Raw genomic sequence first — 12,191 nt, forward strand, 5'->3', positions numbered from 1 at the left:
AAACAGTTGTTAGCCAGGGGCGTAAAATGAGGGGGCAATGGCCCCTTCCCTACTTTCTACTCCACCACTCGGACCACGCTTATCTTCAAACTTAATGTTTATATTGATGTCTACTAAATGCCTGTTTTGTTTCGTGTCTGCATCTTGCACATTTGTGATCTCATCGCTCTAATATTGAGAAAAGTCTATCTACAGAGACATACAGTATAAATACTTGCCAAAGTACTCAAAATTGCTTCTATGCTAGTTACCCATACAGTGCCCCCAGGACCACATTGATACAATAACTGATGTAGGAAATCTTATACCTTCGTCAATCTTCATTTTGATAAATACAGGGTTCGTATGGTTATGAAAAACCTTAAAAACTAATGGATTTTTTTTCACAAACTGGTATAATAACACATGATATGCTCTAGGACAATCAGAAATTTGAAAATACAATGATAATTTCTGTTTTTACAGTTTCTGGCTGTGATAAATTCTGTAACTTTTGGTGATTTTGCCTTCGTCTCAAGGTTCATATGCATTTTTACCAATTTCTTTAAAAATAAGCAGTAATCTTATACTTGGATAAAAAAGATATGTCTAAAAACAGTCCTTAAAAAGTCTTACATTTAAATGTCTTAAATATTGCTACACTATGTATTACAGCAGTCTGCAGTATGACATGAGCTGGAAGCTCCGACAAAGCTTTTCAGAAAGTGATTTATGCTTTAGAAAGACTCTAAGCGTGCTAACCACCAAATAAATGACAATTCTGCGGGTTTGGCTGCCTCTCAGAATATTTTTGGTGGTTCTGCAAAGCTTTATAAACACTGGATTAAAATACACATTTGTGTCTCCCCAGGATTATTGCTGTGAACAGATTTAATTTAAAAATATTTTAATGAAGGATTTCCAATATGTGGTAAGTATTTGATTGGTAGCATTTTCATCATGCCAGGGGGGAAACAAATTTAAGCAGAAGCCAACTAAAAAATAAAATAATACTGTTTGTGGAGTGTTGTTCTCTTAGCTTGTGCTGTTTTGGCGGAGCTGAACAGAGAAATGTTATGTTAATTTCCAGGCATACTTTAATTTTCAGCAGTAGTGTTAACAATCATCACTGTGGTGATTTTCACATGCAGCTATTACTGAAATGTTGGTGATAAAAAAGCAAGTCTTTTTTTCATTCTTTGTCTCTTTCTTTCTTTCTTTCTCATTTACTTGTTGAACTCTTGCGGGTGTGTAGCATATCTGTCCCTCTGTTTTTCCTATGTGTGCCTGTAAAAGCAGATGCCATGCCTACAACAGAGGCACCGATTTTTCTTCTTCCAGACCTTAAATCATAGTGTGCCGCAGTGTTCAAATGGCAATGATAAATCAAGTTTAGCAGCCATTTGTATACATTTCCATTTTCCTCTCTCATGTTGTCTGACTCAAAATGCATATTGCAACAGCCTGAACATGCAAATGTAGAAATGCTGCATTACTGCCAGTTTGTGTCACAATAATAATGTGGACGCTCACTGCATGACTTGTTGGCACTGAGATAAGTGCTGTAAATTAACCTTTTGGACTGTTCCCATGTGAGGGTGCAGCAAAGGTGCCATAAAAAGTTGGAGCAGTTTGTATTAAAGGAGCGCGACAGTTTTGTGATCACCTTGTGTGACTTCAACCCGATTTCCTCCACCTCCTCAGAATTGTTGTGGATGCGTGTAATCGCCTAAGTGAGGGAGTAAAAAGAGGTGCTTTTTTTCGCAGAGGACACTGGGGCTACAGGTTGTGAGACGCTAATCCTGTTCAAGGCCACAAACTCTTCACCCTTCGCAGGCTCTCACGCTGGCCGGGAGCCAAATGTCACACTCACACAGTTATCTGGAGAGTAGCTTATCCCGAGCGCAGAACAAGCCAGTAATGATTTCAGCAGCACACAACCTACGACCACTGTCTTTATGTGTCTTCCTCACATGTCGTTTCTTATGTCTGACAGGAACATTGGCAGCCATTTGTCGATTAACAAGAGCGTGGACGCCTGCTTTGGGACAGATAGTCATGTGACCTCATTAGAGCACGTCCAGGCCCGGCTCACCCTGTCCTACAACCGCAGGGGAAACCTGGCGATCCACCTCATTAGTCCTGCCGGCACCCGCTCCACTCTGCTCCACCCCAGGTACAAACACACAAGTACGCAAATATACAGACAGTACCGAACAAGGTGGTGAAAACACAGTTTACACTTATTGCTTTTTCCTGCAGGCCTCATGACTACTCATCCGAGGGTTTTAACGACTGGGCCTTCATGACCACCCACTCCTGGGATGAGAACCCTGCTGGTGCATGGACGCTGGAGATTGAGAACGTGGCTGGTGCCAGTGACTATGGTAAAGCATGTTTGTTATTTAGAAATTAACATTTTGGTGGATTTGCCTGCATTTTTTTTTTGTTTACATCTAGAATGTGGTACTGTGTGAGTTTATCCACCCTTTGGCCATATTTGAAATAGGATTTCAACTAATGATTGTTTTCCTTATTGTTTCAATTTGTGGACTTTTCATCTGATTAATTGACTAATTGTTGTTTGTTTGTTTTTTACAGTAAAATGTCAGAAAATAGTTAAAGATGCCCATTATTATCTTCATGTAACACTTATGCTGTTTTGTCCAACTGACCTAAAAATGTGGTCAAATATATGATTATTTTATACCATTATTAAAGCATATGCTGCGCTTTCAGTTGAACTGATACGGAGATGATGTATGCAGGCGATGTAGTGCACAGCACACACCACCAGAGGTCAGTCTCTACTGGTGGAACAGACAGCTGAGCTGAGAAAGATGGTGACTGCGAGTGGTGGGGATAACGTTACAGGACTTGAGAAAAAATGCCTCTTCCCTTGTTTGGGAGTATCTGCTGTTAGTATCTTACTTTATTTGATAATACTTTTTACAACCTCAAAAGCAGTTTATTAGCAACATAATTTTATTCAAGACATCATCTCCCTTCAGCCCACTGCTATATCTGTATCAGTCATGGCTACAAGTATTAGCGGGTTCTCCACCAAGAGGGACGCTTATTCCCTATCTATTCATTATTCTATGAGCCATAATTATTTAAACCCATCAAGACATGTCTGATTAGAATAACTGCATATTAGAAACAATGCATTGCTGCTAGACAGTGGCATACATGCTAAACTATCTTCTATCACAAGCAGCTGCTTCGACGTTTTTGTTTTATTTTTATCACAAAAATACTGAAATGACATAAAGGTATGAAGGTTTAGACAAAAATAGATACTGCCCAAGCCTACTAAGTACATAATTGGCCATTAAAAAAAGACATAAAGCAGAACACTAAACTCTGATTCTCATATGCCAAGTTAACAGCAATATTATGCTGATATCTTTTTTTGGGATAATTATTGGAAGCATGTAATGTTTTAATATAAACTAGTTTTAAGTGACTTTATAAAAACATGTATATATGTACATGTGTATGTATATATATTGTATGTGTGTGACAATATATATATATATATACACAAACAGGAAATGCGAGAGGACAGTGGAATAAAACAGGGGGTGTTGTGGTCTCGTGGTGTGCATCTTAACCACCAGGCCACCAGAATGACCTTTCATGGAAGCTATACAACACGTGCATTAATCTGTTGAGTCTGGCTCCAGGGTTTAGGATTCAGTGGCAGGAGATTAGAGATCAAGTGTCTGTGTCTTTGTTTTCTTTATAGGCACTGTGAAGCTGACTCTGTACAGCTCTGCAGCAATCAGTTTTCTTATAGCAGCGAGTGTGATAAAGCAGTGGAGTGAATACTTCACTCTTTCTGTTTGCACTTGGATCATCCACCAACAGCCGTCTGCATCTGGACTTATCAGGGCCACCCACAGCATTCAGAGGCCAAGAAAACCCCAGAAAACAGATCTTGATAAACGCCTCACACCTCCCTCCTCAGCGAGAAGTGATTTACTAAAGTGAAACCTCTCATAAGTCCCCACACTTGAATGCTTCTTTGGAGATGTGCACTTTATAACACTCATATTAGGCACAGAGTGAAATCATGCTGTCTTTAAATTGCGCCTCATTTCAAGGAGTCATTTTCTGTCACTTTATGCAGAAAATCCAAGAGTCTACTCGACAATGAGAAGAGGATACATTTACGAAATCCACCCCAGGGAGTGCCAGAGCCTTACTGTTTTTGACAGGCCCACTTTGTCTCCCACTTAATTTCAGTCTTCTATCTCCTCTGTCTCTCTGCTCAGGCACTCTGACCCAGTTCATCCTGGTGCTGTACGGCACTGGCTCAGCTTCTTCCAGCTCCTGTGACAAGGCTCAGCCTGGCAACAACAACTGTAAGACCCTGGACCTGAGGCAGATATGCATCGGTGAGACTGGTATCTCTTGTCCCCAGTTTGTTCCACACAGGAAGTTACTGTCACAACAGCCGAGAGGGGGCTGTGTAATTACTGAGTCATGTTGAGATGTGACAAGTGAAGCAGCGTGTGAGGTGAGCAGGATGAAATATTGTCCCATGTGTGCTCAGCTGCCTCCGTTTGCAGCACACGCCTCTACGTCAGCTTTTGGCACGCTCGTTTGAAATTAGCTTATTCAAACTCTTCCTGCAAACGTCACAGAGCATTTGCATCAGTATCAATTTGAAATGAAGATCTAACTTCTGATGGGATCAAATAACATTTTACTGCAGGTCCCTTTTTAATAACCTCATATGAATTTAATAGCGTCCATACTGCCTTCCCTTACCTCATCTAAATGCTGCTATAGGCAAGGTCTCAAGATACTACTGAGTGAGCACATCACAGTGTGAAGTCCACCTACATGTTGTCTGAAACAGTGACTGTCTGACCCCTACAGGCTGTCGGATGTACCTACACACCGACACATAAGATCATCCACAGAGTCATTAAAGAGTGAACAGAATTTAATTATCATACATTTGATTATTGTATCATATGTTATCATTATCATGTATCATGTGTTAAACGATGCTCTCCGACTCTAGGCTCACAGCTCTAGTTTCTCTGTGTTTCTGAACAAGTTGACAAGGCCCCGCAGTAAATTAGATTTCCCTCTTTCTGTTGGCTCACACTCCTGTTTCAGCTCTGTTACCCTCAGCACCCACAGCCTGTTAATTGCCATTATAGGCAATGGTCTGCATCTGGACCTGCTGCATATGGAAACAGCTCTGTTGACTTAAAACATGCTGCACTCAGCATTTAAATTGCAAAACTTTTTTTCGTCATCATTTTTTTGAGTAAGCAAAAGTAGCTCTAACAAAAGTCAAAGTGGCGACATGGATATAAAATTGCCTCTTAACTTTGTCACAGATTTTCTCAATAACTCATTGGTCCATGAGCACAGATATGTTAGACACAAGGTGCTTTATCATGTTACAAATATATACATCCAGTTAAAATGCAGCACAAAAAACAGTCCAATACATAAACATGTGCAGTTTTGACTTCAGTGAGAATTTGAGTAGCAGTCACATTGACCAAGAGTGCTAATTTCTGGGTCCTTTGAAAGGAACTTAATTTCCTCAATAGTAATCAGCTCAGACAATTTCAGGTCCTTCTGTAAATATTTCCAAGAAGAGGGGGTAGCCATAACTTAAAGACAACAAGGCACACTATTTTGCAAAAGTTAAAAAGCCATTATTGAATAGGCTTAGCAACTTTCACCTAACAGTCTTTATCAGGGCCTGTAAAAACAAGAGGGGGCAGCATACTTAAAAGATTTTTTGCCAAGTACTTTCCAAACCTGGGGACCAACACCAAGAAAATATTAATATATGTTAATATATAATTGTAAGAGCACAGGCCACATTTGTTTTGTTTTTTTACACATGTATGTACACTGATAAGAAGGAGCCATCCCAAGCAGAGATTTATATACTAAAAGCAGCCAATGCCACTGTGTCCTCTGAGCCACGCCTGTCTGGGCAGGAATCCTGGTTCTGTTTTTGGGTTGTCTGACTCATATGAAAAGGTAAAAGCTTCGTGCTTCAGTTTTGTTTCTCTGTATTGCAGAGTGCGACGCCGGCCACTACCTCTTTCAGCAGGGCTGTGTGAAAGAATGTCCTCCAGGCTTTTCAGTGGGCTCCCAGCCGCTCAACTACACAGTGGGAAACTCTATACCACCAGCCTCCGTCCCAGCCTGCATGCCCTGCCCACCGCCCTGCCTGACCTGCAGCAGCCTCAGCCCGCAGGCCTGCCTGTCCTGCCCCCCTCACAGCTCCCTGGACCCCATATCTGGCACCTGCCTGCACCTCAACCAGTACATGCGTGAGTCCCCCGGCAGCTTCATGGTGGGCCAGGGGAACCCGGGAATGCAGATCCAGCTCAGCTCCCGGCTGCCCATCACCATCGCCGTGCTCAGCTGCATAGCCATCATCGCCACCTTCGCTGGCATCTTCCTGCTGCTGCAGCTGCGCTCAGGCGCTCTCATCAAGCTGCCCTCTCTGGAGGCTGGTGGCGGCCTCGGGGGCAGTTTCAGCCTGGGGGGGAACAGGGTGGTGTCATACCGCGGCATCCCGACAGTGTGGGGGGATGATGGGATAAATACAGACTCTGAAAATGAGGAGTTTGACGTCCAAAATGAGAGGACTGCCTTTATCAAAACACAAAGTGCTCTTTAATGCCTCCCCCACATCCCTCCCTCTCTCCTGCTTTTAAAGTCTTCTCACCCTCATTTGTCTGATAAGTCAGGGCTGTGGTAAACTGCCCTCTCACAGTCTTTTCTGGTTTTATCTCTCATCCCTTTTCTCCTGTCTCCGTCTTACCGTGTTCTCGTCTGAGTCCTGCTTCTGGATTCCCTGTGGGAGACCTGATGGGAAGCCGCTGTCTCTCAGAGCTCGGGATGGCCCAAGCTTTGCTCTGTTCACACTTGGGCGCTTTTCTATTAAACTGGCTCTCCCCCTCTTCTTGCCCTCAATCACTAACAGTGTCTGTCTGAGCAGAGTCCATTTTCCCCTCCAGCTCCAGCTCCTCTTTGTTACAGTAAACAAATTATTATTATTTCCTCCTTTTTTTCCCCTCTTTCCATCAGTCTCAGTGCAGTAGCCAGATGAGATTGTTGAATGTGAGGAGTGGAGATGTGTGTGTGTGTGTGTGTGTGTGTGTGTCTGTGTGTGTGTGTGTGTGTGTGTGTGTGTGTGTGTGTGTGTGTGTGTGTGTGTTTGTGTGTGTGTGTGCGTGCGTGTCTGTGTGAATGTGAGCGTATAAATCTGATGAACAGTGTAATGCCCTTTATAGAGAAGCTAAAGCCGGTCTTGTCACATTTAGTACTTTAACTTAAAAGAGATAAAAAAAAAATGTATTACGAGGCATGAAATCGGATTTGGAAACATTGATTCTCTCTGAAGTGTCGTTTAGTGACATCAGCATCCAAAATGCACCACTTATCTGCAGCCAGTCACGGTGTAATTTAAAAACGCACAAATCAAAAGCATAATAATTGTCAAGAAGATGTCCAGACTTTAATGGTTTATAATGACGTGTCACCAGTCAGAGAAACAAAATACACTGTCTGAGTTCTGTTCATGATGAGACAGTTTTGTATTCATTTTAAACAAAATCTGTCCTTCAGTCTCTTTTTATCTGTATGGTTATTGTTCTAGGTGTGAAGGGGGGCTTTAGTTCTCCTATTGTACACAGTCTGGAAAGATCTCTCTCAGCTCTGGCAGAACAAACTGTGAGTCACACAACTAGCAAAGCTTTCTCCAGCTTTTTGGGGTTCAAGATGGACTCAATTTATCCCACTTTTGGAAACTATAAATTCTCCTGTGCTCATAACCTCCCCAACCATCTCATGGAAGGATATCAAAAAAGCAAGATGAATTCAAAGAAAAACAAACACACACACAGGCTACTCGATCAACCCTGAGGCACAATCCCTTCCAGGGATATTTAATTTCTGTGTTTGATGTGCTCACATCCCCGGGGCTGAGAGAGAAGCAGCTGAAGTGCTGATGGGACCCAGAACAATATGTGACTGCAGAGCACAAGAGCTTCTCAAAAGCAGCTGGCAGGTGTTGAGTTACCTGTGATTGATTCATTGACAGAAGACGCAGTTACAATACATTGAGGCTTTCCCTTTTGTCAGAGCACATCAGCACTACAAACGTACGTTAGACGCACCACATATCATTACGGCTAAAACTTTGTAAGTGTGTGCGTGTGTGAGTTATTTTACTGCTCGTGAGATCGAGGAATGTTTATCTGCCCTCTGAAGCGAAGGTTTCCTTTCCTCCTTCGCCTCGCAGTCTCTTCAAATCTTAAATGCTGTTTAGAAATCCCGCATAGACACGCCACATCTCATCAGTGTCTCTGCACTCACCCTCCAGTCCTCATCTAATCTGAATTTCAGATTATCTCTTCAGCGTACTTGCCAATTAATTATATTCTGAATGATACTTCAGCAACTATTTATTCTGAGAGATTTTAATCATACCTTTAGGGAAGATTGTTTTAAAGTGATTCCTTTTCTCTCGGGCTGGTTATCATCTAAAATGTGCATCTTATGATTTAACCCAGTGTAGCCACTTTGAATCCATTGATCTCCTTTTTTACTATGCTGAAATTTTGTTGGTTTTTTTTTTTTCATTTTCAGTACAAAATGGCAGCGCCTGCTGAGAGAGGTTGTCATGGCGATAACATGCATACAAAACCGCAGCTGCTCATCCTTTCCTTTAAAATCTACCTCTCGTATCATTCAGCGAGGTTTCGTACACCGTCAGAGGAGCTGTTAAATGATTATAGAGGTCAAATTATATGTAGGTCAGACATGAAAACGCTTGTCGGAGAAAGATTTAGGAGAATAAGCATGTAAGTCAAATTTATGTTTTAGAGGAGAAACAAGCAATTCAGAAACTGTAAAATTGCTGTAAATTCAAGTCTGCTGAATCTCCTATCTCTCCGAAAATTTATTACCTTTAGGATCAGCATTCATGGGCCGTCACACCTCGACTTTAAAACCTGTTATTGAAAATAGAATGGGTCGAAGGATTGTCCGTAGATCTTGTTGGCCTGCATTTAAAGATCTCAATCAACTTGAAATTGATAGAGGAGTTTGTTTGCCTCATCTCTCATAGTCTCCACCCAGACGGCTCCATCAAGGGTGAAGACCTCTGTGTTCATAAGTTCATGTCACTGACAATCAAATCATGTCCTTGTTTTGAGGGCGAGAACGTGCAGAAGCACACAAAACTAATCAATTTTAATTTAACCAGTAGTGTTTGGAAAAGTTTTTCTTCGGTTGGTATCGTTCATAAATATTTAGAGCTGAATGTGATTTAAATTGCAAATTGTTCAGAAAGAAAAAGAATAAAGAACCAATATCCTCAAACATCCTGTTCAAAAGGATGGAGAGAGATTGGTACATATGCTTGCAGACACAGCGCTGAGCCAGGACGCCTAATTCATCTCAGATGGCCTGTGCAGGTGTAGCACATTTGGCTTATCGCTGCAGTTTCAGCCAGGAAGCACTAAACTGGAAACCAACCCGAGATTGTGGATTTAGAGAAAGTGCCCTGGAACAAAGCTAATGTGACTGCAGAGTGTGTGCTGCATTGCTTTGTGTGATGCGCATTAGTGCCTACTGCCATTTAGGCTTCGATTAGCCCCGGTTTAAGGGGGGTGCTAATTTAAAAATGTAATAACTACAGCCTCAGACTTCAGCCACAAAATCTTATTGACTCCCCAGCTCGGTGTGAAGTGTGTAAACAACAGATAATGGGCTTATGCGGCACCGAAATTTCTTCCCCAAACTATTTTCTGAAACCCTGGATGCGAAGCGTTTGCTTCTTAAGAAGAACCAATTTGTTGCTATCAGTATTGATGCTCAGTCTCATCAACATTGTCCATTGTGCATCACCCCTTACAAAAGACTTGTATCACCTCCGGGGAAAATAAAAGTTTCTCCTAAAGTGCAACACTTCGGGGGTGTTCAGACAAGTTTCTGTGGCCCCTCGAGTGCACACACACAAAATGATTTATTCATATTAGCTTGATGTTGTATTCTCTACAGCTTGAAAACTCAGAAAACTTTAAACTGATGAACTCAGAGCTTTGTGCATTCAAGTGTTCAACTTTTAAGAAAATCATGAATGCGGGCAGCATTAAGTAGTTGGTGCTTCCAAAGCACAGGGAGCTGCTGAAAAACCATTAGCAGCCAGCTCACTTCTTTCTCGGCAAGAATGTGATGGAAACTACACACTAAAAAAGAAGAGGTTCTCTAATTGTGCCAGAAAGCAGCTCATCATCATAAGGCTGCCACTTCATTGGCACTAAAGTGTGAAGCCTTTTAATGTAGAAAGTAACAGGAATGTTACAAAAAAAAAAAAAAGAAATCTGGCTGCTTGTTGCAAATAGTCTCTTCTGGCTATAAAGAAGAGACTCGCTCATGGGAACGATGGAGGCTTTTTTCTTTATACAGCTGATTTGTTTCACGTGGAGCTCGATGTTGCTTCAGTCCTGCCTTAGGATGTAGTCTGAAGTGATCAATATGAAGTCGGATGGAGTTAATAGGAGCAATATCTTTGGCATAACCAAAGACAATCATTTTAATGCTGTCTGTTTAGTGTTACGACGTGTTGCTTTCAGGTTGTCACAGTCCATCGACCCCCTTCACTCAAAGTGTTTGGTTGACATCATTCTGTCATCTCTGCTTTTAGGTTGGGTTGTTTTTGGGTTTTTTTTTTTTTTGGAGATCTGCGGTGACACCCTGTATGTTCAGCAGCTGTGGAGGGAGGAGGTAGAATGTATCCCATCTCCATTAACTTAAGGGCTGAATCAGATCTGCGTGCGTCCGTGTGTGCACATGCTTGTTCAAGTATAAATGAAACACTTTGTGATGGGGGAGCGGGGGCCGTTTAGTGGAGCGGCCTCAGACAACTCTGGTGACCTGCTCCCGCCTCTTTGTGAGGTTCCCGGCCTGTGGCTGCACACAGTACCTTACAGATTTGTGACCTATGAATAATGTACAAGAATGACTATCTTACATGGGACATAACTCTAAAATAAGGCCTATTTTTGTACTATATGAATGGTGCAGTGTAATTTTCTTGTAATTTAAAGATTTTTTTGCTCTTGTTTTTCTCCTTTTTATTTAATTGATGTCAATTATAGATTCTACTAAAAATAAAGATCTATGCAAATTTGAATGTGTTTTTATTAACTTAAATGTTCTTCAAGTGCATATGAGTTGATGTAGGTGTTTAAAATGAAACAGTGGTACTCTGATCCTTCATTTAGAGGAGAACTTTACCCACAAAATGCACATGTGTATGTCATGGCATCAGTGTTTTCTTGAATTGGTGAAGAAAACTTTGTTTTTCTTGAATGTCTCCACAAAAATCTGCATCAACATGTTGGATTCTGATTGATTGGGGACCACCTCCTTAGCCACAAGGGCTGTCAAAGTAACCATGGGCAAGATACTGAAGCCCAAATTGCACACAATGGATGTGTGATTGTGCATGATTTTTTGTGTGGTTTTTTTGCCTTCATTAGACAGGACACATTAGTGTGAAATGGGGAGAGAGAGGAGATGACATGCAGCGAAGGGCCTCAGGCTGGAGTCGCACCTGCGGCTGCTGCAGTGAGGACACGGTCTTGGTCAATGGGGCATCTGCTCTACCAGGTGAGCTAGTGGGCGCCCCAATATGCATGAGTGTGGCAGGTAGCACCTTGCACGGCCAGTGTATGAGTGAATGTGATTTGTTGTGTGAAAGGATTTGAGTGGTCGAATGTCTAGAAAAGCTGTATACAAGTGCAAGTCCATTTACAATTTACAATACAATCCAAGTTTAATACCAGCAAAACTATATCAAAACATTTGTTTACAAACTCTCCAACAGCTTGTGCAGTATAATCCAAATCTCATATATCCAGTTGTATGTTCAGTGCTTCCTAAACACTTTTACTAAAAGACCTTAGTATTTAAAACTGAACTGAACTAATTTATGCACTCTTCAAAGCCAGACTCCAGCACTAAGCGTTTTTAATGAAAATGCATGTGTTTGGAAAGCACTGAGCATATGTCTGGATAAATGACACCTGGATTATACTGCATGAGTTGTGCAGGAGTTTAGAAAGTGATTTTTTGGTTTAGCTTCGCTGTTGTTAAATGTGGTCCCCAATCAAAAAAACAATATGTTTGCCATTGTCCGTGGAGGC

At 41.7% G+C, this 12,191-nt stretch overlaps 1 protein-coding gene across 4 annotated transcripts in view; it reads left to right on the forward strand.

Moving 5' to 3' along the window:
• The window catches only part of furina (furin (paired basic amino acid cleaving enzyme) a), a 108,143-nt gene extending 96,967 nt beyond the window's left edge, over window positions 1–11,176 (forward strand). For all 4 annotated transcript variants that reach the window (XM_042506114.1, XM_042506193.1, XM_042506034.1 and 1 more), the window contains exons 13-16: window positions 1,976–2,155; window positions 2,242–2,366; window positions 4,260–4,382; window positions 6,045–11,176. In XM_042506114.1, coding sequence (XP_042362048.1) covers window positions 1,976–2,155; window positions 2,242–2,366; window positions 4,260–4,382; window positions 6,045–6,652 — 1,036 coding nt within the window. In that variant the 3' untranslated portion in view covers window positions 6,653–11,176. The remainder of the gene's footprint in view (window positions 1–1,975; window positions 2,156–2,241; window positions 2,367–4,259; window positions 4,383–6,044) is intronic.
• Window positions 11,177–12,191: the final 1,015 nt, after the last annotated feature.

This window comes from Plectropomus leopardus, chromosome 1 (genome assembly GCF_008729295.1).
Source record: "Plectropomus leopardus isolate mb chromosome 1, YSFRI_Pleo_2.0, whole genome shotgun sequence".
Lineage (NCBI taxonomy): Eukaryota > Metazoa > Chordata > Actinopteri > Perciformes > Serranidae > Plectropomus > Plectropomus leopardus.